General features: G+C 43.2%; 1 protein-coding gene across 10 annotated transcripts in view; it reads right to left on the bottom strand.

Annotated features, from left to right (window-relative positions):
- Positions 1-1,597: 1,597 nt before the first annotated feature.
- Positions 1,598-25,246, bottom strand: part of LOC146180195 (zinc finger X-chromosomal protein-like) — a 30,756-nt gene continuing 7,107 nt past the window's right edge. For 5 of the 10 annotated variants that reach the window (XR_014700794.1, XM_084579426.1, XM_084579427.1 and 2 more), the window contains 2 exons: positions 20,251-20,443; positions 1,599-8,376 (listed from right to left, as the gene is read on the bottom strand). Coding sequence is in view for 8 of the 10 variants with exons in the window: in XM_084579426.1 (XP_084435552.1) it covers positions 8,144-8,376; positions 20,251-20,425 (408 nt within the window). In the remaining 2 variants the exon portion in view is untranslated. Of the gene's footprint in view, positions 8,377-20,250; positions 20,444-25,246 lie in introns of all 10 variants that reach the window. The other 5 variants (XR_014700795.1, XM_084579431.1, XM_084579429.1 and 2 more) reach the window with 2 other exon arrangements.

Genomic DNA, 25,246 nt, shown 5'->3' on the forward strand with positions numbered 1-25,246 from the left:
TTTTTAATGCGAACCACCATTTATTTACAGCCAAGATGCTTTCAATAACCATGTGTAATCACATTCTGCCTACCATAAAAATTATTTCGAGAATGATGAATGATAAAGCACACTATTAACTGCCAACCCTTTTGCCATCCAGATGATGTTTCAAAAAAAGTTGTCAGTTAAGACAATGTCAGAGCTCTGGAATGCCCTGCATTGTTTCTGTTTACCAAATATGCAATATAATGCCCACAAAATTACATCAATAAGAAGAAACTGTAACTCCAAATTGACATCTGAAAACAGCCGAAAGTTAACTTCATTACTGGTACTTTCAAGACTTAGCCAACAGGTACCACAATCGCTGCAGCTGCTAGGATGCAGGATTTCCCCCTAACATTGGACACAGTTGCCTCCCTAATATGAAGCTGCAAACTGAATGTCAGTCAAAAGCTAGTACAAGAACAAGCTAGTATTACTGCACTGTGAAAGTGTCTCAGTAACACTGTATATTATTTAACCAGGAAACAAGCAGTGCATGTTACAAGCCTCAAGAATATTCCTCGTATGAAAGGCATCAAGAGCAAAAAATAGTGCTAGAGGTTAAAACTACATTATGCTCTCATTATACAGAAACAATATATCATCACAAATAAACGTAAGAGCCATCCTTTCCCAACATTTCATATAACATGAAAAAAATTGCCTACTTGACTGGCCATTTTGAGCAAAAGAAAAACAAACGTTGCAATCAAACCTTTTTTCCTGCCTTGAACTTACGATGAACTGTCACCAGCTAGCCCAACAAAACGTTCATTCAAGCCATATGGAGCCTGTCTACGTTTTGTTTTTGCCATTCCAAACAAGAAAAAAGGAGGATTTAGCAAAAGAATACTCTAAACATAAGTCAAACCTAATGTAATTCTTTGAAATCACTGCTCACTATCCACAAATGAACTGCCCATGGAAACAGTGGCTCGCTCCACAATTCTCTCACAGCTTCTCTAACACAACAGGTGCCATGTAATGTTACAGCAACATGCTTCTTTTCAAAAGCTATGATCAGGGACCTATTTAATAATGGGCCCTGTGAAGAACGACCTACAGGCCAGATTTGTTTTTCCGTACAGTGCATAAAGGTTTCCAGCAAGCCACAACACTCAACACTAGCATGCATAGAACGATGGATGCCTCTGGGTGACATCTGCGTCCACGCTGTCTCATTTGAACGTTGCATGCATACGCTTTTACAGAGAAATGGCATTAGGACGATTTTTCACTCTTGTGGGACCATAAGTGTCTTTTTAGGCTCGTATGATGTGTGAAGGACCTGGGACATGCGTCGCACTGGTAGCGCTTCTCGCCCGTGTGAATGCGAATGTGAGCCTTCAGGTGATGCTTCCTCATAAATCCCTGGCCGCAACTGCCACACCGGAAGGGGCGCTCTCCGGTGTGCGTCTTCTGGTGCTGCTTGAAGGTGGTGTCACAGGTTGTAGAAAAATCGCATTCGGGACAGGCATAGCGCCGTGCTCTATCTTGCTCAGGCACTGAGCTGCCGCTTACAAGAGTGATGGTCAAGCCTGCACAGAAGGAGAAGGAACGCATATCTTAAAAGATGAGGGATACATTTCCATTCAAAGAAAACCCGGAGGCCTAACAATAGCCTAATAGTGGGAAATGTAAGATGCATACAACAGCCTTATTTCCTCAAGTGCAGATGGATAAAGATTGCCACCAGAAGTCAAATGTGACGTGCTAGCAATAATCCTCAAGTGGATGATTGCGTTTTCTCATCCAGCTGATGAACAAAATGACAGAATACATGAAGACAATCAAGTAGCACCAGGAAACATGCAAAAGATGCAGAGAAGAAACTCAATTTCTTGCAGCTCTACCATGAGTGCAAACTCATCACATATCCTCGCGAGTGATGACTGCTTTCAGTCCTTTGTGCCCTCTCAAAAGACGACATCAAGCTTGAGCAGAGACATATTCAAAACGACTGCTTGCTTCAAATCAATGTAGAGCATGACACAGGTATTGAAACAACTCTGCAGAGTCTGCATTCTGTTTTCATCTGATGCAATTGTGCCCATCATCTTTCACAAACCTACAATCATCCCTAAATATTACCTACAGTAAGGTCTGTAATATAGAAATTAAAAAAACAAAACACTGCCAGTTTATGCCAGATCAATGAATTAAAGCCCTGTAGAAATCCCCTCCAATAACCTGTGCATAGGTACTTAACATCTATAAACTATGATCATATTTCTAGTTATTCACTATAAAAAACTGATAAGTTAACCAAGTGCTATAGACACTTTGCAGTAAGAGCATGGGCACCATCATATTTGGTCATAAGACCCATTCCACCATTGCTAGCAATCTGGTTTCAATGGCTGCTAGCACCCGGCTGCAAGGTGCTCTGCCCGCTCTCACTATAAACGAGCTGGCAATCTCATTTGAGTCGTGCACGAGGAGGCATGGAGCTGTGGTTCACACAGTGCACTGATTCTGTTAGTGGCAGCTGAGAAGGCCAGAAATAAAGGGCAGGGATTGGGAACTGCTCCTTGTAAAGTGGTCTATAGGAACTGCACAAACCATGGTGGCTTAGTGATTACAGTGCTTGGCTACTGAGCAGCCTAACCAGGGTTAAATCCTGACCTCAGTGGTTGCTTTTTGACGGAGGTGAAACATAAAAGGAGATAGTGTACTGTGCGATATTACAGCATATTAAAGAACACCATAGGTCTAAATTAATCCTGAGGCCTCCACTATGGCATACCCCAAAGCTATACATTGCTTCACGATGTTGAACTTCCAACTTTACAAATTTATTTTTCTCTTCAACTTGACCTGGCACCATGCAGGCAGACTGGTGCCAATGCTCGTGTTTAGCACCCCCAAGAATATTTAACTCATACATGACACCATACAATTCCTGGTGCCGAAAGGCAATTATGGCAAAAACGGCAGCATATAAAAATGTTTCACAGCTGGACAGCTGCCATCATTTAACACCCACAACAAAAATAAACTGTTACCATGCAATAACTTCTGTGCAAAAGCCCCTATGAATGCAATCAGACACACAAAGAGTGGTGCACAAGGCGGTTCATGTGTGCTATCCGAACAGACATTGCACATTCCACAATCTTTGGTCACCCTGATCGTAGCTACCAAACTGGCTCGCTCAATTCTGAATGTGTGCAAAAACTGCTATAGTAATCTATGCTACTGCACCTGCCTGATACTTCAGAAAGAAATGTGAATGCTGAACAGAAGGCAAAAGCATGAAATGGAACACAGTCATTAGTAGCAAACTAAAGAAGCATGAGGTGAACTTGTATGTATAAAGGCAAGCCGACGTGTAAAACATGAAACAAAGCAGCCATTGACACAATGAATTGATGTGCAGACAAGTGACAGGCAAGGGTGCCTTTGCAAGGAGTTTCCACTGGTTGGTGGTAGGGACCCTTGGACCTTGTCGGAAATGCCAAAAGGGAGGCTGAAAAACCTGGAAAAAAAAGAACACCACCTTTATCCAGTCTTCATTTTAGAGCGACAGCTGTTAAATGCCTGTTATCTGTGTTCTGCGTTGCAGTAGTATTAGTGCGTGTAACTAGAGTGTGGCTGTCTCGGGAGCCATCCGGTGAATTTCAACCATGGGCTGAGAAAGAATAGGGCCACCATGAAATATGGAAAACGCAGCAAGGGCAGTGGAACTCTCACTTTGCAGTGAGCCCTCTTCAAGGCCCGTTGCTTTTTTTTTTTCTTTGTACTCCTTTTTCTAAATTTTATTGCAAAAGCAATACTGCTCGCAGTTTGAGCCTTCAGCGTGGAACGGCGATGACCACCATTGATCTTTGACCTTTATACGACCCCCGTAGACGACGCCAAGCTGGCAGGAGCTGCCAACTTGGGTCTCTCGTTTCACATGGGACGGTTATGTCAGAATCAGCCTGTCAGGACCCTGGCATTTACGTTACTCGTAGAGCCCAATAAGGCACGTTCATACGACTTGGTTAAAGAGGGGCTTTATATGTGGGCTGGCAGGAGCTGCAACTTGGGTCTCTCGTTTCACATGGGCCACTCATGTTAGAAACAGCCTGCCAGGACCTTGGCATTTCGTTACCCATCTAGGCCACTAAGGCCCATTCATACGGCTTGGTTAAAGCGGGGCTTTATGTGTGGGCTGGGGAAGGAGAAGAAGAAGAATTAGAGGAATGCTCGGTCACCCGCAGCTATTGCTTTCGCTCAATATTCAGTTCAGCAGCGTTGAACTCTTCTAATTTTTTCCCGCTCTCACAGATGAAAATGTGAGAAGAGTACTCTGCATCTTGAGGCCTCATTGGAAAGAAAATGGATAAACATCTTGGGGTCACACGGGAAATAAAATGAATATCTGAAAAGAAAGTGCAGCATTGTCGTTTCATTAACAAATAATTGCACTGAATGTTTCAACTACATAGTCTGCCATTATTGCAGTGTAATGCCAGGTGCAATAACACAAACATATCATATCGGAAGGCAACAAGTGACGAAGACACCTTAAGCTTAGCACAATAGGTAAACATGCACATACGTACACACAGCATATTTTCCAGTGTATAGCACTTATCCCTAATATTTAGAGGCTTTCAAAGAAAAGTTGGTATACAAGAAGCTCCCTTGTATAAGAGATACCTTAATTTACCCAAATCAGACAGCTAGATTACTGCAAAATACTTTGTGCTTGCGAGAACACTTCTTATGATGCGTGAAATGATTGAGAGGCAACACTTATGCCCAAAAAACCCTTGCACTGCCAGAGCAGCATCTTATTTTTACTTAAAACCTCCACCTTTTGATGTGCTATCAAAAAGCTGATTTCTGGCGACAGCGGTGCTGAGACATTTGATTTGTGATCAGAACAAGTGCTTTGATCGTTGTTGCGCTTTGGCAGCGGTCTCGGGTGCAGTACACAAAGGAAGTGGAAAATACACATTCAGTAGCTACCAAAGAAAGTTGCAACTGGCAACAGGAAAAGTGGGTCGGCTTGTTCTGGTGTATGGGCAGGCAAAAAACACGCATGTTGCCATTTTTTAGCATTTCATATTATTAATGCTTGCGATCTGTGATGAACACAAAATTTCATATTCTCAGAAGTCATTATCACTGCCATCTTACGATTACATTTACCATGAAACATTGCACAAAGCAGAAAAAAAATGCATACAAGACACACCACTACGTAGGACGCACTAGCAAAATTTTTGTAATGTAAAAAAGAAAGCATCTTATATACCGAAAAATATTGTTTATAAGTAGCTTTCATTCTTTGTTCTTCACAACAACGAATCCAAAATGCAGGTGCCAAGACACAAGATGTTTGCCTCATTTTTGCACCACACTGAATTTAACCGAACCATAGCCATAAATATCACACAGCTTCATAATAAAGTTGTGTTGTGTGCCCTTCAAGGTTGCTGTGGCCTTTTGGTGATGTGGCATGAACCCTAGAAGTGGACAACATGAGAACTAAAACTTGACATTTTAGGCTATAATGGAAAGTTAGCATTGTATTTTCTCACAAGTAACCCACACCAAAAATTGAAGACAGACAGGATCAAAAAGTGGGACTGCAGGTTTCATGCTGAGTAGAGGGGAAGAGGCTTCATGGCAATGTGTAGCAGTGCATACAGTGTCACACACCTCATATCACCATCAAAGGGTTCCAGCTAATATGAACAAATAAGGAACTTTACATCCCCATGACACGTTGCAATGGTTTAAAAAATGAATCATTAATGCATGGAAGGCAATTCCAGCCAATATGGCACTCTAAAGTTTCAGGAAGTGAGCAATGAGCAATAGCACAACTGGGGTGGGAGATACCTTTGGCAGGGGTGAAAAAGCACTGGAAGAGTGCAGCGATTGTGGCAAACTGAGCATTGCATTGAGCTGCTAAAATAAACTCTACAACACAATTGCTGTCTCTGCAGCTATAAAAGTGCCTAACTGTTGGCCTTTCAAGAAAGCTTGAGAGTTATACGAGGGGATAACCTTTTTTTCCATCGTGGCGCTTAAATTAGGAGTGCAGATTATATGCCGGAGCGGGCTATGTGCAAAACATTTGCTATATGGATTTCATTACAATCCATTTCAGCTGCCACCAGAAGTTTACAGATTAGTTTACTTAAGAAAGACATTTTATTTTATAAATGTGTTCACAAGCTATGAAGATGTCAATAAATAAAATCAGCTAGCATCATGCCTACTATTACTCTTGAATTTTGATCCGAATTCTGAACAATCGCATAAGCAACAGCTTGAGCAGCTATCGATGTCACAACTCAAGCTCCCTGAGCATTACAGAAGTTTCAGGCCATTGTGAACATGCATGCTCAGGATAAACTATGACAAGCACTTAATAGATTTAATCTGGCAGCTCAGCACAATTAGTATTACACTAGTGAGAGAAACTGGAAAGGTGCAACCAGTGCTGTGCTCAGAATAAGCTTTCTGCCCCTAATTATCTAGTGCTAACCAACTATACCTAGACAGCCCCGCAAGAGGAGTGCCGGAGTACAGCCAACCAAGCATGTGCCACTGCATGTGTGCAAGACCTCAATATGGTGGATAGAGGCTAATTTCCCCTTCACCCAGAGATGTACTAGAGCAAGGAGCTGGGATATCTTAGACACAACATGGAGGAGTTGTTACTAACAATAAGGTCTGACATAACACCACTGTCTAGTAATAAATTACTATGACATAATACCAGTGACAAAGTTGAAAGCAGAATTTATGCTTGAATATGGGAACAGTCTGGTGCGAAAAATACTACAAATGTAAGCACACTCTGTTATCAACTGTGGCGTGCAGCCTGTTTGTTGTGCTGAAATGCAGAGCCAATTTTCACAAAATATGTTTGCCCAAGGCAAGTCAAATCCCTAGAATGCACTCAGTATTTTGTTTATTAAGAATGGAATATAATGCACATAAAAAAATGAAGTGAACTGCAACACAGTACCTGAACTGAGCAAAGGGCTACCTCAAACTTTCCCAGTGCTTTCAAATAAAAGTGCACAAACTGGGAATAAAAACCATGTTATATAGGCCCTATTTATCGAGGCCCTATTTAACATGCCACTAGATGTCACCAAGAGTTGGATGGTAGGCTTTCAACTGAAGCATGAGAATTGTTGGTTTTCAACACAGAAGCTGCAGATGAAATAGCCGAGGTTTCACGATAGCTGTGACATAGAAATGCGTTACCAAAACTGCTGCTTCTCTTTTTAACCAAGAAACAAGAGCATTAAAAGTGTAAGGCACCCAAACAAAGTGAGTGATTAGAAATGGCCTCGAAAATATAAACACTGCATTTCTTCGACTTCTAAGGGTGGTACAGAGATGATACATCCCTGTAGGACAGCAATTATGTACCTCTCCTCTCTACATAACAAGAACATAGAAAAAGAAACAATTCTTTTTGTGACTTCTATGTCAAGAAAAAATATCTTTTCTCAAATCTCACTAGGCTAACACTGCACAGAATAAGAATGGTGTTCAAAGCAAACACAATGCAGTCCCTGTCTACCTTTAAAAGCAAGTTGCATAACCATATTTACTAGTAGAGACACCGGATAAAAAAAGACTAGACAGAGTATTATTCTAAACACAAATAAACGCTCTACATAGTAGGCAGGCCTGCCTTAGGCATAGCACTTTCACGTCTATGTTCATTGCTCATGAATTAAAAAGAAACTGTTCATGCGAGCAATGGTTTACGTCAGATTGTTATTACATGTGATGTCTTCTTTGGCACCATGGTACCATGTAATATTAGTCAACATGCTCCTTGACAAAGGTATGGATGCCTTTAAGAATGAGTCCTTTGAAGAAAGACCTTGAGGGCAGATTTTTTTTTTTTCACAAAATGCATAACAGTTTCTATCAAGCGCATCATTCCGTGCTGCTGATAGCTCACACTGCAGCTTCATGGAACAGTGGATTCTTTTGGGTGGTATCTGAGTTTATGGTATTTCAGACCCACATTGGTTTTGAATGCCCGGAAGCAGAAACAACACTTGAATGGTTTTTCACAGCCGTGGCACATCAAGTGGTTCTCTAGAGTGGTATACTGAGCAAATACATTAAGCCACAGGTGACATCAGTATGGCTTGTCTCCCGTGTGGATGCGAAGATGATTCGCCAAGACGTCCCTCCTTGTAAAGCCCTGGCTGCAAAGGCAGCAGAGGAAGGGACACTCTTCAGTGTGTTTCCTCTGGTGAAGCTCGAGAGTGTGCTTGGGATCTGTGACGTAGCCACATTCGGGGCAGACGTAATGCTGTGTTCCAGCCTCCGAAGTCTGTTGAGGCAGCTCGCCAGTAGGGGTGGCCAAGCCTGCGCGAAGAAAGCATGTTTCCCAAGCTGCAAGGGACATACCTCCCTTCATAGATAACATGTAGAAGAGTTTGGGACGCTAAACTCTTAACGGGGCCTGACTGACAAACTTGTAATAAAGGCAGCACGAACAGCTTTATTTTGTCATGTGCAAATGAACGAATTCAACTACCAGGGAGGCATACACTCAGCTAGAGATATTTCTCTGCATTCCAAACCTTGAGTGGACACTTGCCTTAAACACACATGCATGCAGGTAGAATGGGACACACGATGGCATTCATAGCATCTGGACACGACACATGCCTTTAAATAGCACACGCGTACACACATGCACACAGGCGAAATGAGATGACAGCCTTCATAGCACATGTAAAATATTCAGAAAAGAAAGAAAATTAATTGCTCGGTAAATGGCTCATCACATGCACCCTTGTGAACAACCACTGTTGCAGTTTCTTCTGTGCACCAGGCGCAACTCGAAAACGCATCAAGCTCGAGCAGAGACAACAAGAGCACCACTGCTTCATACAAACATTATACATGACACAGGCAACGAAATACATCTGCAGAGCTAACATGAGCGCACAAACACGGACACAGAGAGAATATAAGGCCACAACAAGTGCTCACTTCAACTTCTTCTTAACTCCAGATAGCAAAAAAAGAAAAAGAAAAAATGCAAATGTTATAACGAATAACTGAAATAAGAAATTAAAACTAATATAAACAATAAAAATAAAGAAATATATATCAAGGCAAAAAGAACAAACAAACAAAAATAAAAACACCTGGCACACGCACTGTACACTAGCAAATACGTGTCCATAGCAATAAAGCTAGTGTGTCCACAAGACTCTGCACAATGAGCACGTATCGAGTTCATATCTTCAATCTATTGGCTGACATACAGAGTCCTTAATAAGTCCAATTCCTTCTGTGACACCACCACAGACGGACAACTGATACTCTACAAGAAAAGCTTCTAGAATTTCTCTTGCTAGTTTATCTTCATGAGCGAATAAAATTAACTGTGCTCCTAAAAAAACGATTACATCCACACAAATGACGGTGTTTTGGCAAGATCGATCGGTGAAGCAGAAAAATCCGTCACAAGAATTCGAGTTAGATGCTGGCTATGTACTCATGCCAACTCGCCTAGATATCTGCATCTGCAGTCTGCATTTGGTTTCCAGTTTGATTTAGTTCCATGCAATAGCACTGCTACTGTGGTCATCACTTCTCCTAAAATGAACTACACCGAATATTAACTAATATACTTTTCATTCCAATTTATCAAAGTGCCCTTTTACGCTTCATTTTACGCAGTGATATCGCACAGCACACAGGCGCCTTGCTTTTCGCCTCCATCAAAAAGCTGCCGTCGCGGCCGCGAGATTCGATTACGCATCCTTGGGTTCAGCCATCGAGGGCAGTAACCGCTGAGCTACCGCGGCGGGACGTTAGAGGTAAACTAAACAGTCTGACTTCAACTTGCCCCATCTGTGCCAGAAATCATGCGCCTGCATCAATGGTTGCTCAGTTTGATAATACTGATAATACTCCAACGTGAAATGCAATTAATTCTTTGGCACTACGATCGATGTATCAGATGTTTTCTTTTTCTGCCTTTTCATCGACTGATGTTGGTGCAATCATTTTTATTTTTTAAAGGAGCATATTTCTTGGAAATAGCAGTGTGACGAAAACGGTGTAAACGAAATGTTGGTTGGAAAATGTCAAGAAATTTTTTTTCTTCAGCAGTACAACAGAACAAAAGACTTCACAAACAGCAAGACTCAGTCTTTCTTTTCCGAGGAGGCCTCTCTTTCACTGCTCTTTGTCAGACATGCTGGTAGATTTGGGAGAAAAGTCGGAACAGCGTCACTGCTAACTAGAGTGCTTCCGGCTTGGGATTCGCACTTCCTTGCCGTCAATGATGTGTGTAGCTAGTAGAAATATGAAAGGGAACATGGGAGCACGTGGCCTCCACGCTTTTAAATGCGCTGTCACCGAGTGGTGATAAGAATCAGTGTTAAAGACGCCTCCGAAGTGACCTTGGTCGGCTGCTCTTTCCGAGCATACCCTTGGTGCCAGCCATTCTCGTCTTGTGTTGGTGACAGCGCTTTGCAAAGCGGAAAGGCCACGCGCTCCCGTGTTCCCTTTCATACTGCTTCTAGCTGTACATGCATAGCCGTGAATTATGTAGTGCGGCTCAAAGTGTAGTTCGTAAACTACGCTTGTGTCTTCGAGGGGCTTATCTGCTCAATGTAAGATCTTCTCCCAGAGTCTTCGAAGCGCTTCATCCTTTGGCACGCTGAACAACGGCGGCTTTGGCACATCTTTCACATGAACGCAGCCCGTTTTTCACCTGGGCGTAAAACAGCGATTCAAAAGGTGCGGTGCCATTTCACACGCAACAGCAAGAAGCGCGATATACTTCCTACAAAACCATTATCTTCTCTATAATTGTAAAAAGTGGCTCATATAGAAAGCACAGCTGAGCGCAAAGCCTGCACACCATCGGCGAAGGCGGCGAGGTAGCGGAGGCCGGCAGAGGCTCCCATAGACGAAGACGGCAACGCTTCAGTGCGGGCGCCTTTGAAAATACAAAATTGTTGCCGTTTTCGGAGACACGGCAACGCACGCCGTCGGCGGAAAGTGAGCTCACTACCCAATATTCTAGTTCACTTTAGCAACGTCATTTGGAGATGCCGCAAAATGCGCAAAAAGAAATAAGCTTCAAAACAAGCCCAAGATGGCGGTGACCAGCCGGCTGCTTCACTCGCGGTGCGCGCAGGAAGTTTGGACAATTTTGGCCCTTTCGAGGCTCCCGTGGGGTTTAGAAGTCAATTTTATCATATTTCCAGACCGAATTCAATGTTGCTATGTTGAAGGCTAGTGCTCAAAGGTGCAAACATTCCGAAAATGCATTTTTGTCAAAATCGATTTTTCACCCATTTTTGACCAGTTTAAGACCCGCGTCCCCTTAAAGTGAAATCAAAGTTTGCACAAAAAGTAAAGAAAAATAAATAGAAGAAAATAGCACGAAATTAGTAGAAAGCGAGGACATTCAAACACCGGTAGTAAAAATACAAAAAGCAAAGCAAAATGCGAAAAATTCCAAAATAATGGTGAGAAATATGACAGTAGTAATAAAGTAGCACTAAACAAATACAACAGCAAAAAGCACACAGACATCACATTCTGATATTAGTGCAGCTTATTTCCTTGCACTTCCTTTTCCTATTACAGTTTTCTTCAGAAATACCGCAGGGATGCAAAAGGTGCAAATGTGAGAAGCTGAGCTTGGTTTGGTTTATAAGACTTAACGTCCCAAAGCGACTTGCTTGCTGGCTCAGTGCAACTATCTCCTGACACAATGTTTCCTTTGAGCAACACTGAACACCAGTGGTATTTTACTTCTACTACAAACATTGGGTACTAGTTTGGCAACAAGTGCAACTAACGAAACAGAAGCCAAGAATAAGCTGCCAGAAAGGCTTACTTAAAAGCTAGCAAGTAAATTCAGATGATTTTTCTTATTAAAAGGGTCATGCCATGGTCATCCAATATATTGCAGCTTTGTAGTCTGGCCGATAATACCAGACCTTATTATTTTATTTTCGAAATTTGAGAACCCTAGACACATCCTTTATTTCCAAACAAATGACTGAAGTTGAGACCGCGAACCTCCTCCCACTGACAGCGATCGCCATGATGAGACTATTGGCGACGTCACAGACCGACTCCGCATGATCTCCTGCTGTGCCAACGCCGATAAGCTGCTGATACACTACTGTATTCGCGCCTTCTCAAAACCAGCATGACTTCCAATGAGTGTACTCAGCATGTTTCTGAAAACAGAACACAGGCTGTAGTGAAGCGTGATTTTGTTCTTGCCCGCAGATACTACTTCAGCGCGACTGCCACCATCACCCAGAGCAGCACTGCCCCCACCCCCCTCATAAACACCGCCACGACGGCCATGTTCTTCGAGCCTTCCGCAAGCCGCCCGTGCCAGCGAAACAGCAGATCCCCAGCGCCTGTGTAAGAAAAGCATGGTAAAATTTGTTTTTTCGCGTAATAATTTTAGGCCACAGAAAAAGGGTATTTAAAAATAAATGCTCTTTAAGAAATGTTGACCCATACGATGGGAGTTTTTGCTTACAGTCACATAGCAGCTTCTGCCGGTGCGGTGCCCGTGTTCTTCTACACTAGCTTCACTACTATGGCGTCGCCGAAAATAATAATTTCCTTCACTACAAAACAATAGGACTGAGAGAAAATTTCATGATTGAGTGGTCCTTCTAATAAAACGCCTCACTGATCACTTACAAAGGGCCGTTCGCTACGGCTTCGATGCTAAGCAATGCAGGCCTAGTGACGATTATGGAGAAGCAGATGGGCAGAGCGCAGTCGTTAATCGTACTTGCGGGCGGCCCCATTGCTATAAGCTTGCGGCATCCTGTGCCTCGTGAACTTATAGTCTACTTTCATGATGCGGCTGAGGCTGGAATTGGGCCTGACGAGCAGCATAAACGATGCTGCTAAGACGGCACAGGGCATTGGGTGCCTCAATGTAGTCCCCTTTTAGTACAATGGTACTCGAAGATTTTATGCGTTGCTTTTGAAACATATTTGAGTGTATAGTGTGTACGTAATTGTTAGAGCGGGCCAACTCCTGCGGCTTTCATACTTGCGGGCATCGATGTGCTCCTGAATCCTGCCCACAGGCAACAGAGATCGAAAAGCAGTTTACGGTAACTGTGGTTAACGGCACAATTGCTGTTTGGTCCACCACATCGGCTTCGCTTAACTACAGTGCCTAGAATAGCGCAACCGTGGTCGACACTGCTCGTGCACAAAACATGCAGCAGACGGCCTGATCAGCAAGCTGTTTACGAAGGAACGAAAATACTATTTTTAAAATATCTGCAGCTCCCACCAAGCTGAAACTTCGAGGTTTAGTTGCTTGGCACATCAAGAATAAGATGCAATAAACAGTTAATTAATCAAAACTGATTGCAATCCTTTATGTGCAATAAACAGTTTATATTCTAAAATTGGTGTCATGACCTCTTTAAGCACTGCTTTGCTAAAAAGACATATAGTACCATCTTGTAGAGATTTTCAGAGCAGACTCTTACATGCATAGCTGACTGCCTGAAGTAATAGAACTGGAAGTAATAAATAATAAGAGGTAATAAGCCGTGCATGAGAAGTGCATAGCTGAGGACTGTGTACCGGCAAACACCACACCACTTTGTTGACGTCGCAGTACTGCAGTACGACAGCATATTTGGGCTGCTTTCCAAAACATCAGAACTACATTTTTCCAAAGCAATATCAAAACAGCTACCAGTGTAGGCTTGCAGACAAAGCATTAAATGTCACACTAAGAGAACTGCTCAGGAAAAGGAGCTCCAGGGACTTGGCACACTGAGGCAACAATATGTAGAGTGCTCAGAGCAGACAAAACTTGTTTCCCCGTACTGCGCAGGAGCGGGGGAACTTTAGCTCTCCACTGATGCTGCGAGGGGAGTAAAAAAGATGATGATGTTGAGCACGCCAAGTACCAGTAGCAACACATGTTAAGGACAGTTTGCAGAAATTAACCGAAAGGATTCAGCAACATGCTTTGCAGCTATTGTGTATCCGTAACATGGTGAAATCAGTACTTCTCACCTTAGGGCTGAGTTGGAAACAGGGCACAACAGTGAGAAATAACGGCTGTATTACCACTATTCTATAGGGGCGCGAAAAGCATCCGCTATAGACAGACGTGCATGAGAGACAAAGGAGCGAAACGTGAATGTGATCGCCGCGCAGTCGGGCAGCCTCAAAACTGAGATTTTATTTCACGCTGCATCATGCACCCCCACTGTGCCTGCCGAGGAGGTTGGCGCTGCTAGCCTGCTGACGTAAACATCCGCTGGCTGTAGAGAGGTAGACAATGGTGTTCATTGCGCACGGAATCGGAGCCTCTACAATTCCACTAACAAAAAAATGAATGAAATGGCTCAGCTCAAGTGCATGTTCCCCCTTTTGAGCAGTGCAACTTCAAAACTGTGTACATTTCTTAAACTGCAACACCTGTTGTCTGCCTGGGTGTTGGCGGTTCACTGGATAAGGCTTGTAGAACTTCCCGACATTCAGCATTCTTATTAAGTAGAACACCTCTACAGTAAAGGCACTCCGACTGGCTAAAGCCTTTACTATATCAGCTGATTGGCGATGACATGACCGTGAAGCTGCGGCCTGGTAATTATAGCTACTTACTAAAGACGTCTCACTGGTTTACAAAAGAAGCACTGTAGTTAAAAGAAATGCTTTGAATTATCTTTCATCCTTCTCTTATCGTCTCTGTGCAATTTTTTTCAGTCATCCGATTTTATGTTTACATCATGTGGGAGTACTACTTTAGCACAAATACATGGCTATGAAAACAGCACAAGCTTCATTTCAGATGAAAACCAAAGCTTTGCATGAACATGGTTTCATCTTTCGTTGGTTCTGCCATTTAAGAAGCAATAATTGAGAAATGCGTGCCACACATTCAAGCGTGGCAAAACCGCACATGCTATACCTCCTTTCTTGTCACAGCTGTGCTTCATGCTTCACGCTGCACACTGCTGCAAATTTTCAGCTGTTTCTTCGCATCCCTACTTATCGCTGCACTTTTACTTCTTTGTACTTCCTTAATGAGCTGTGCCACCTTCTTTTAATATTCGTAGCCAGCTTTATTACTTTTTTTTTCTCCTGTGTACTACATGCTTTGCCTCATTTACTTGAAAAAAAAAAAAAATGCACAGTCAATGCAAGCAAACTGGGGCTTCAGTTTCACTTTACTACATCCTAGTTTTTACTACCATATTTCCGCAAATCCAAGCACAACCCCCTCCCCCTTTATTTTTGGTTTGGCAAAATATTTTTTAAGAAACAAAAAAATGCATGCGCATCTAAGCTAGGAAGAGCGTATATCCAAGGCCGTCAAGCGCACTCTCTGGTTTCTGTGTTGCTGTGTTCGACACTGTATGACAGATGGCAGCACAGAACATCAAAACCTGACTGCGAGCGACCTCAATAACTTTACCAGCATGTTGTTACATTTAATTTAATTTAATGTTTTTACTTGCCCAGAAAACAAGTTAACTTTTCTTAAGGACACAGGGTTGATCAATACCCTTTAAAACTCATCTGTGTGTGCTTATGTGCGTGTGAAAGTGTGCGACACCGATTCTCTTTTTTTTCTCATTTATTTCCCCTTCCCCTCCCACAATCTGTCACCCTCATCCCTCAACCCTCATCAGGAGTAGCATGCTAGGCTTACCACCAGGCAGACATCTCCTGTTGCCATTAAAATATATATCTCTATATCTTGCCCAGAAAACATCCTGGACGGGTCGCACGACTAAAAGCTGTTATAACAGCTTGACGAGGCCGTGGAACCCTATCGCTTGGCAGATGGCGATACAACAACTAATCAGTTCAGTTCAGTTCAGTCGTGTCAGACTCTTCGTGACCCTCTGGACCATATCACGCCACGCCTTCCGGTCTCCCACTATCTTCCTAACATCACATAACTTTACCTGCAGCGCCTTGAGGATGCCATCCAACCACCGCGTTCGCTGCCTACCCCTTTTCTGGTGACCCTCAACCTTTCCCAACATCGAATCTTTCTCCAGCGACTCCTCCCTTCTCATCAGATGACCAAAGACAGCATCTAATAGACAGCAGCAAAGCAGAATAAAAAATATGGCATTAGAGAGCAATAATTTGAGAGTACAAGCAACAGTGCAAAACAGAAATGAATGGCATACCAGTGCATATAGAAAAAAGAAAAAAAAAAGTCACAACAACGAACAGTTTGGCAGATGAAAGTATTTACAATGTATGAGACAAATATAAAATAGTGTAAATTATCTGGAACACAATTTTCATGAATATATAGAAATTAGCTACGAAACCAAGTGAATACAAAAGCCTATTCCATACTAAAAATTGATTTTGTGTACCTATGTCCGCGCATATTTGAACTTTGTTTGTTTCAAAGTATATTGTGCCCCTTTCCTGCAACGGCCTCAAATACGAGACTAGCAGTATGTTTAAATAAAATAAAAAGTGATCGGACATCACTTAGAGTGGGATTTTGCGCCATACGGTATTTATTTAAGATTTATGGCAAATTGTACTGCAATGTCTGTAATTTATAGTTATTACAAAACCTTGGAAGAAACCATAATCCGGTACTTCAAGAATGTGCGTGGTCCTAGTTTGATACTAAACATGCAGTAGCTGTTATAAATTTCTTAAAGTCGTCAGAGGAGAAATAAAATGGGCCTGGTATCAGCGGCGTCCGGAGAGATTCACGCACATCATGGGAACACGCTGCTTGGTTTGGCGTCAGTTGTTTGAGAGCCATAACGGAGGCCAAGACAAGTTCGTAGAGGGCTGTCTACAGCTTGAAGTTTACGAGACCTGCAAATGTGTCTGCCAAAAAAGGTTTGCCAGGTTTATTTGCCATCCATATAATAAATTATATAATTATAATTATTTCTTGCCTCCATCTCGTCAAGATATTGCCTCAGAAAGAGGGGAGAGGGAAAGGATTAATTTCTAAGCACTCGTCCACTTAGGGCATTACAGTGAAAAAAGGGGGCGTTAGAATCGAGCAAATACGCCATATTGCTGTGAGCCCCTGTAATCATTTGTTGCTGCTGGCAGCTGTTGGCATGTGCATGTGCCGCAACACACAACCTTGTGTTCTTTGTTTATTTATGCCCAGTAGTCACTTCATTTTCTTTGTCATCCAAATCAAGCCGAGATGTATCGCAAATGATTCCAACTATTCGCCTCTGTTTCCACAATGTTCCAGGTTGTTCTTATCCCTTTAAGCAGCTTTATCTAGATGTTCCTTTACAAATTTTAAATTGAGCGCAGCTAGAAACAGTGGGTATTCGTAGTTCAATGAACAGCAAGCACGCCTGCTGTTATCGCCACCGCCGAATCACTTAGTTCTTTTGCGGGCTCAAGTCAAACCAGTAAAGAGTTCATTTATTGCACTCCCAGAATATTCATTTGTTGTCATCGGCCTTATCACCACAATTAGACAAAATCCAAGTTTATTGTAGCATGATTCTATATATAGTAGAAAGACAAATTCTGTTAAGATGTGCTCTTGGATAAAAACAATGCGAGACAATTGGCTAGTTTTGCCATAGGGCTCAACGTAAAGGAATCGGCTTACAGCAAACTGCTTCACGCGTGCTTCGGATGAAGTTAACTACTGGAGTAACCGGGAACCACTGGAAACTTGTGCAATGGCAATCACAGGGTATCCGTGTGGCACAGTCAAGAGAATAAAAGAGTTGAGAGGGGAAAAGAGGAACATCATTTTTAATCCCCGATATCTCTGTTGCCAATGAGCTAGCTCAAAAATTGTTTTGGTGGAGTCACAAGTGATGGAGTACTATCACTCATTTGCTTTACTTTAACTCAGTATACGGCATTTCCTGGACCCTTTAATGGGCACAAAGCAAAAAGCATCCCGACAACTGATCGGAAAGCTATGCATGAAAAAAAGGAAAACTAACCAAATTTACACATGCACAATGTTCCAGTGTGTAAAACTAGTGATGATAAAAATGCAGCCATGGATATTTTAAAAGAAAGTGAAACTGGCTGCACAACAAGTAATAAAGTAATAATTTCACTGACACCATTTCTCACTGCTATTCAGCTTGAAAACCATCAGAACAGTTAATTCACAACTCACACACCTTTTCTCGCTATATATAGCAACATGTTCAGCATCCCAAGTTTCATGTTAAAAAATCTTCTGCTAATTAGTTGCAGTAAAATGATCTGATAGAAAAATTGGTGAAGGTAAGATTACTGGCATAGTGCATCAATCAGCATAAGCTGACAGAACAGAGCCCTGCATGCAGCTCAGTTGCCTGCTGGGCAGAGTTACGGGAGCGACTCGAGGTCAACACTAGTCACCAAGAGCTGAGTTGGCGGGCTAGTTGGTTTTGCATATTTAAGGAACAGCTCAAAGGACGAGACCCAGAGACACAAGAAAGCACAAATACAAGCGCCTCGTGTTTGTGCTTTCTTGTGTCTCTGTGTCCCGTCCTTTGCGCTGTTCCTTAAATATACTAGTCACCCAGTTCAAGGAAGACTCTCCAGGAACTCGCTGCTGTGAGACGGTGGGGGGCGAGGGGAATGTCGCAGCTGCAGCAGTGCTCAGGAAGCACATGCAGTTATCAGGGGACACAGGGGGAGGGGCGTGGGAGATAGCGTGAGCACCTTAAATTGTGGATTAGTGATGCAACGGAAGCAATGAATGTGCCCCACAGGGCCACGGGTTTTTCTTAAACTGCTCCTACACCACAAGTCAAGAAAAGATGCACGTCTACATATGCCTTGAGTGCTCAACCTTCAACCTGGCTCAACCTTCCTCTGAAGTGTCTTCAGGCATCATGCCTTCAATCTCCTCACTCCCAGAAGAGTTTTTTAAATTTTAAGATATGCAGCTTCATGCAAAAAAAACAAAATTGAAGACAAGCTAGCTTATGATAAGCTAGCTTGTCGCAACAAATTAACTAAGGTTGTTGGCAGGCATGCTACTACTCAACATTGGCAACCTTTAAACTTTACACCGAAGGTTTAAAGGAGCTACAAGTACCTCAGGTAGACACACTCCTCATGCCATTCCAGTAGCGGTCTGTGCGGTCACGTCTGTGAAGGCGCCAGCGTGTCGTCATTGCCAGGAGCACTTGAGGAAGCAGATATCAACCTGGACATAGCAACAGGCCTGCCTTGACGACGGCGGTCAAGGCCCTGCGCGAAGCAACAAGCTCGCGTTTCATCGGATACCCAGGTGCGGTGAACGCTCCGGGAGTCTGCCCTTCAAATTACGCTCTTGCCAAAGGCAGCGGTGGAAGAAAGAGGCATGCATCGCCGGCCCCAGCATTGTGCGTCAAGAACCAGGTCTACCCGTGGGACACTAGTGACGTATTCGCCCACGTGCCATGGCCTATGTGAAGGAATTCGGAAGGCGTGTCTTCATGGTGCTGTGTGCAAAAATGCCAAGTGGTGCTCTTCGATTGGCCAGTGCTCAAGGACAAAAGATTCCCTATCTAGGTACCTAGGGACAAGACAGTGTATAAAAACTGGGGCATTTCTGGGGACATGGACAGACTTTCTCTAAAATCTACTATTATGTAAATAAATTTGCACTGCTCCTCGCTTCCGTGGTGCCTCGTCGTCTCGCCTCGTTGGCGTTCGCTACCTTTGGCTCCGACCCTGCCGGCGTCTCAACACACTCTTTTGTTATGTGCCTGCCTGAGGCTAAGACATGAAGGCTAATAAAAACAGTCCTACTTAGGTTGAGGACAATGCAAAGAGCTATGGAACGGAAAATGGTAGGTGTAACGTTAAGAGATAGGAAGCGTGCAGAGTGGGTCAGAGAAATATCTCAAGTTACTGACATTCTAGTGGAAATAAAGAAGAAGAAATGGGCATGGGCAGGACATGTAGTGCGAAGAGAGGATAACCGATGGTCGCTTAGGGTAACAAACTGGATTCCAAGGGAAGGAAAGCGTAGCAGGGGGCGGCAGAAAGTTGGGTGGATGAGGTTAAGAAGTTTGCAGCGCTCACGTGGATGCAGCTAACACAGGACTGGGTTAATTGGAGGAATATGGCACAGGCCTTCACCCTGCAGTGGGCACAATTCGGCTGATGATTATTATTTGAGTAAAAACTACACATGAACAGTTTTTGACTTCCTGTAGGATTGCACATGCCTCTTTAGGCAGGTGAGCTGTAATAAAGCTCTGATGCACAAGTGGCACTTATATGGCTTCTCGCCTGTGTGGATGTGAAGGTGAATGGATAGGCTGTCCTGGCTTGCAAAGCTCTGACCACAATAGCCGCAGTGGAAGTGGCATGCTCCAGGACACTGGTGGTGGCACATTCCATCTTGCGAAGTTTGCAGAGGCACTACTGAGTAGCACTTGCCAGAGGGGGGCGACCACACCTGCATAAAGGAAGAAAGCACAGGCTCTAAAAACGTGGAAGATAAGCATCCACTTACAGATGCGAGTTCATCTCTCATGGCATTAGAGAAGTCAGGCTCTCATTGGGGCAGACTCTTGTTTCCCAGATTTTTTCAAGTATGTGTACAGTTTGCTGATTTCTTGCTTAATTACCCAAATGCAATTATGAATAATACATTATTCTGCTACCCTCAAATGCAGGCCACTGGTGCTTGCCCGTAGACATGTGTACACTGAAGGGCAACACTAAGTCAGGCTAGAGTAATCCCCAGCTAGCATCATGTGACACTAAATCATCACAATCCTAAGCCCCCCCCTTCCCCCCCCCCCCCCATTGTGTGCAAAAGCCTCCCCTATATCCCTCCACTTCACCTGGTCCTATGCCAGCTGCAGCCACCTCATTACTCGCTAACTTCCCTATCTCACCCACTCGCCTTTCTGCTCCACCCCTCCTTCCTGCAGCAGTCTCCTCTAGAAACACAGTCACCTACCCTTAGCGCCCATCGGTTATCTTGCCATTAGATTACATGCCCTCCCCAAACCTATTTTTTCTTCTTGATTTCAACTAAGATGTCATTATCTCACGCCTGTTCCCTCATCCATTCTGCTCTCTACTTGTCTTTTAAGCTATATCTACCATTCTTCTTCTCATAATTTGTTGTGTTGTCGTAAATTTCGGATGAAAACTTTTTGTCAGCTTGCCGTTTCTGCCCCATAAGTGAGAATTGGTAATACACAGCAGCTGAAGAACACTATAAGCATATCTCAGGTAGGGAGTTTGATCTTGATGCTCACCTCTATGACCTCATTCTGAGAGAACTCCCTCAAATGAGCCTGTATAACTGTCAAGCATATGTAAACTTATGCAGCCAGAATTCGTAGAATTCATGTAAGCCTATGCAGCCTATGTAGCCTTGAAAGCTCAGGGTCCTCATCGGCAAATGGGTTGAACCCGATTGCCGTTGTCATTAAAGCTAAGTTGGTGAGCCCAAGCGCTCCTTCATTTACCATTTCTTGTGCACATCAGAGGCTGAGGGTTTTTCTGATCTGCCAGGAAACAATTGGCACGTAATCAATCATCCAAAAGTGGACGTGACCATGCCCGTCGCAAGGGCCAAGATCCTTGTGAACTTCATCCTTGTGAGAATGCTACAAGCATTAGGAAGAATGCAAACGGCACAGCACCCAATGACAGCATAATGCAGGAGGGTGAACCTGACGGCAGTGCTAGAGTCACGTGCTATCCGGATGCAGTTAGCATCGACAGTGACAACCAAGTTTTTGAAAACCTGGAAAGGCACCGCGCACCTTCCTAAACTGGCTCAAGAAGCACATACTGGTGTGCGAGTAGGTTTGACATTCTTGCAAAAAGGCACCAAAAAATGCACAGCCGACGTAGAAAAGGACACTGGACACAACGTAGGCCCACTGACAACAAACAGTTTAGTTCTTGTCGCATGAAACAAATATATGCGGGTAGGTGATAAGCACCCAGAAACTGACTCATCATGCAAAGCCTGTAAAACACGATGAGTGCAAATTATTCCCGTTCTGCAAACCCTACCCAAAGTATGTGCACTCCTTTGGCAATAAATGCACTGAGGGATCACTCACAAAGATTAGAAGCGTTACAAATCAAGAAGAGTGGTGAACCCTGTACGCATTTATTCCACTTGACAAGAAATCAACCATTTGTTGTTAGTGCGCCTACGCCTACGTGTGCGTCCCATATCCTCTTTTCTGTCTGCCTACATTTTTTAGCGCCTTTTCGCAAGTATGGATGAAGAACCCATGTATAGGTGCGGACATAAGTAAACGGAGCACGCTTTCCCGTTCAAAGTAATATCATGCCTTCTGCACTGGAGATAAGAAAACAATATTTGACCAAATAAAAGGGCACTGGCGTCTACTACGACTGCCAGTTTCAATTATGCAACTCATAAAAAATTTTGGAAGCAAATAGCGTGCTCCGTTTACTTTTGTCCGCAGGGGTACACCACCCTTCTGATGCACAATCATGCATGAGTACAGAAACTGGTTATTCATCAAGGAACATCAGCAGGACAATACAAGGCCTGCAGACGTGCTACCCAACCAGGCTGAACTTTCAGCTTCAATGTTTCCCACATCAAAATCTGGAATGGTATTTGGAAAGTGCGTACAATGCTGTTCATTCAGCATTATGAAGAGAGGAGGTCTCAACATGATGCGCACTTGTTACGGCTCCAGCGTCCTCAGCCTCATCACCACCTATATGACTAGCGGGCGTTTCGTGCACATGTACACCGACCAGCACACTAGAGCAGCTCGTCTGAGTGCTGAAGGATTTTCATTTTGGTGCACACTGATGGAGGGAACTCACGAATGCCTGAGAAAACTGACAGAGTGCTCCCCGACTTGGTCAGACACCTCTGTACTTGAGACATTGTGAAGCTTTTGTGGTAGTGACCGTGGTACTGCGGCAGATATATTAGAGTGGCCTTTTCCTCTCAATAGATTAAGCGTGACTGAGTCGCCTGTGAAGAATTTTGAAAAGTGCAGTGTTTGTCTGTGCATCTTCTGTTTTTTGTTCCACTTGTGGTGCGCTGTTGTTATTAGGTCATGTAAAACTGGCCCAGCATCTTTTCATAATACAGTTAATTTTTCCTACAACAGGCATTTATTTTAAGTGGTTTTTCAGAGCAGTGTTTGCGTATATGTGTCTTCTGTTCTTAGTTCATTTTGTGTTATGCTGTTTTCGTTAAGTCATGTACGAACTGGCCCGGCATCTTTCCATAATGCCTCTGAAGAAATGGCACATTGCAGGCCTACAAGACTCCTCAAGCAGCTGTTCCAGGCACTGGCACGATTCTGGATTATCTGACAATACTACAGACATACCTAGCGGAATGCCCTTTCACATGGGAAGGTGACTGCTGCCTTGTACTTCGCCAGCCAACAGGCATAAGAAAGGTGCTTCATTGGGCAGTAAGCAATTCCTAGATTCAGTGTCCATTGAAGAACACAAATGTACAGATGCTTGATGCAAGCTTAATGCCTGGCCACACAAGCAATGCAAAGCCATGGAAAGTAACAATGGTGTGTATCATCAAAATCAGAGCCCTGTATATGCACACAGTTTTGTGGCACCATGCAGAGAGCAATTCTGGAGGTAACCTACCGTTACCTTCCCTGACTGCCATCCCTTGTTTTATCACACTGTTTCTAGCCAAAGCTCAGGATAAGACTGTGAGAGAAATAATTGTGGCCCTTTTCACTGATCAAAAAAACAAAAAAAAAAAACAAACAAAAACAAACAAACAAAAAACAAAAACAACAACAACAAAAAAAAAACTGCAATAGCATGCCTTATATTCACCTGGCTAAAAATTAGCTGCCCTTTCCGGATGCTTACATCTAGACTACAGTTAAATCTCGTTACAAGAGACACTGTTACAAGAGACACTCTGTTATGAGACATTTGCAAATGGTTTGGTTGGTTTTCCTATTTCTGCCATGTTAACAACATTGCATACAAGAGACATGGTTACAAGAGACACTCGGTTACTAAGGACAACTTTTTCAGGTCCGTGGAGTAAATTCTTCACTATTTAGAAGAGACACAACCCAGGTGTGCTCATGCAATGCATCTGAAACGTACCAACTCGTACATGATGCACTTCAGATTCCCTTAACTAAATTCTGTTCCATAAGAGTCCTTTTTGTTGTGTATGTCAGGAACTGAGGAGTGCTTCCCCATGATTGGAAAGTCAAAACGGCATCGCATTACTGTTACCTACGAAGCAAATCAAAATGCATGAATGACATCCCGCATTTTTATCTCCTCACTGTTAAAATTTGATCACAAGATGAAAGCTTAAAATCCTGATGTCTTTCTCTTTGTGAGTCATCTGAGGGTGACGAGCATGTAAGAGTACCTCAAAGGTATTAGAGCAAAAGGAAGGCTTGCAAAGTGAAGTGCTTTACCTCCAGAATTTGGGAAGAAATACACTCTGCACTCACAAAAATACATACTAGTATGAATAACTTCTTTAAGCTTTCCTGAATAATTTCCTGTTAATGAGTGTGAATGCATTTATATACTGATGTGCAGTAAACTGATCAACACAGTGCTTTTAGAATTTTTGGTTACAAGAGACCTTGCTTACACGAGACATGTTTTTTGGGTCCCTTGAGTGTCTCTTGTAACGAGGTTTTACTGTATTACAATTACGCATTACCATTTTATCTGGCTACTATGTTATTCTGCTATACTTTCACTGCTCCTTTTTATGCATATGCCGCCCTTTACACCAGTCCACCTGTCCTGCAAATTTTTTCTACCAGCCATTGTGATGACTCACTGTGCCTTTTAACTAGTTTATCAAATTTCAGCATGCGCTGATATGCTCTCTTTTGCTTTTGTCGTTTGGTGGTATGATTCCCACACTGTCATGCATCCCTCTTCTGAATGTCAGCAGATATATAAGCCTGCCTGGCTCGATGTTTGTTATTAAAGTTGGAAGTTGCACCCCTGCCCTATCTTCTTTCTGTTTCCTGGGGACGTTTATTTAGTGGACAGCACTTTTTAAGCATCATGTACTAAACTAGCTTGTCAGAAAGTTTTACTTCATGCAGTTTAGCATGACCTCTAATACCAGAAAAAGCACTGACAAATGCATGAGAAGCTGGGTGTTGCTGCAAAAGCCAGGATGTGAGTTTGGCTCAAGGGGCTCAGCAGTGAAAACTGCATGAAGGTGGGAAAAGGCACCACAGGTGGTCTAGACATGTCAGGCCTACAGCAAAAGTCTACCCCAAGTTACAGCAGT

The sequence above is a fragment of the Amblyomma maculatum genome, chromosome 9, assembly GCF_055883805.1.
Source record: "Amblyomma maculatum isolate TAMU_Amacu chromosome 9, ASM5588380v1, whole genome shotgun sequence".
Lineage (NCBI taxonomy): Eukaryota > Metazoa > Arthropoda > Arachnida > Ixodida > Ixodidae > Amblyomma > Amblyomma maculatum.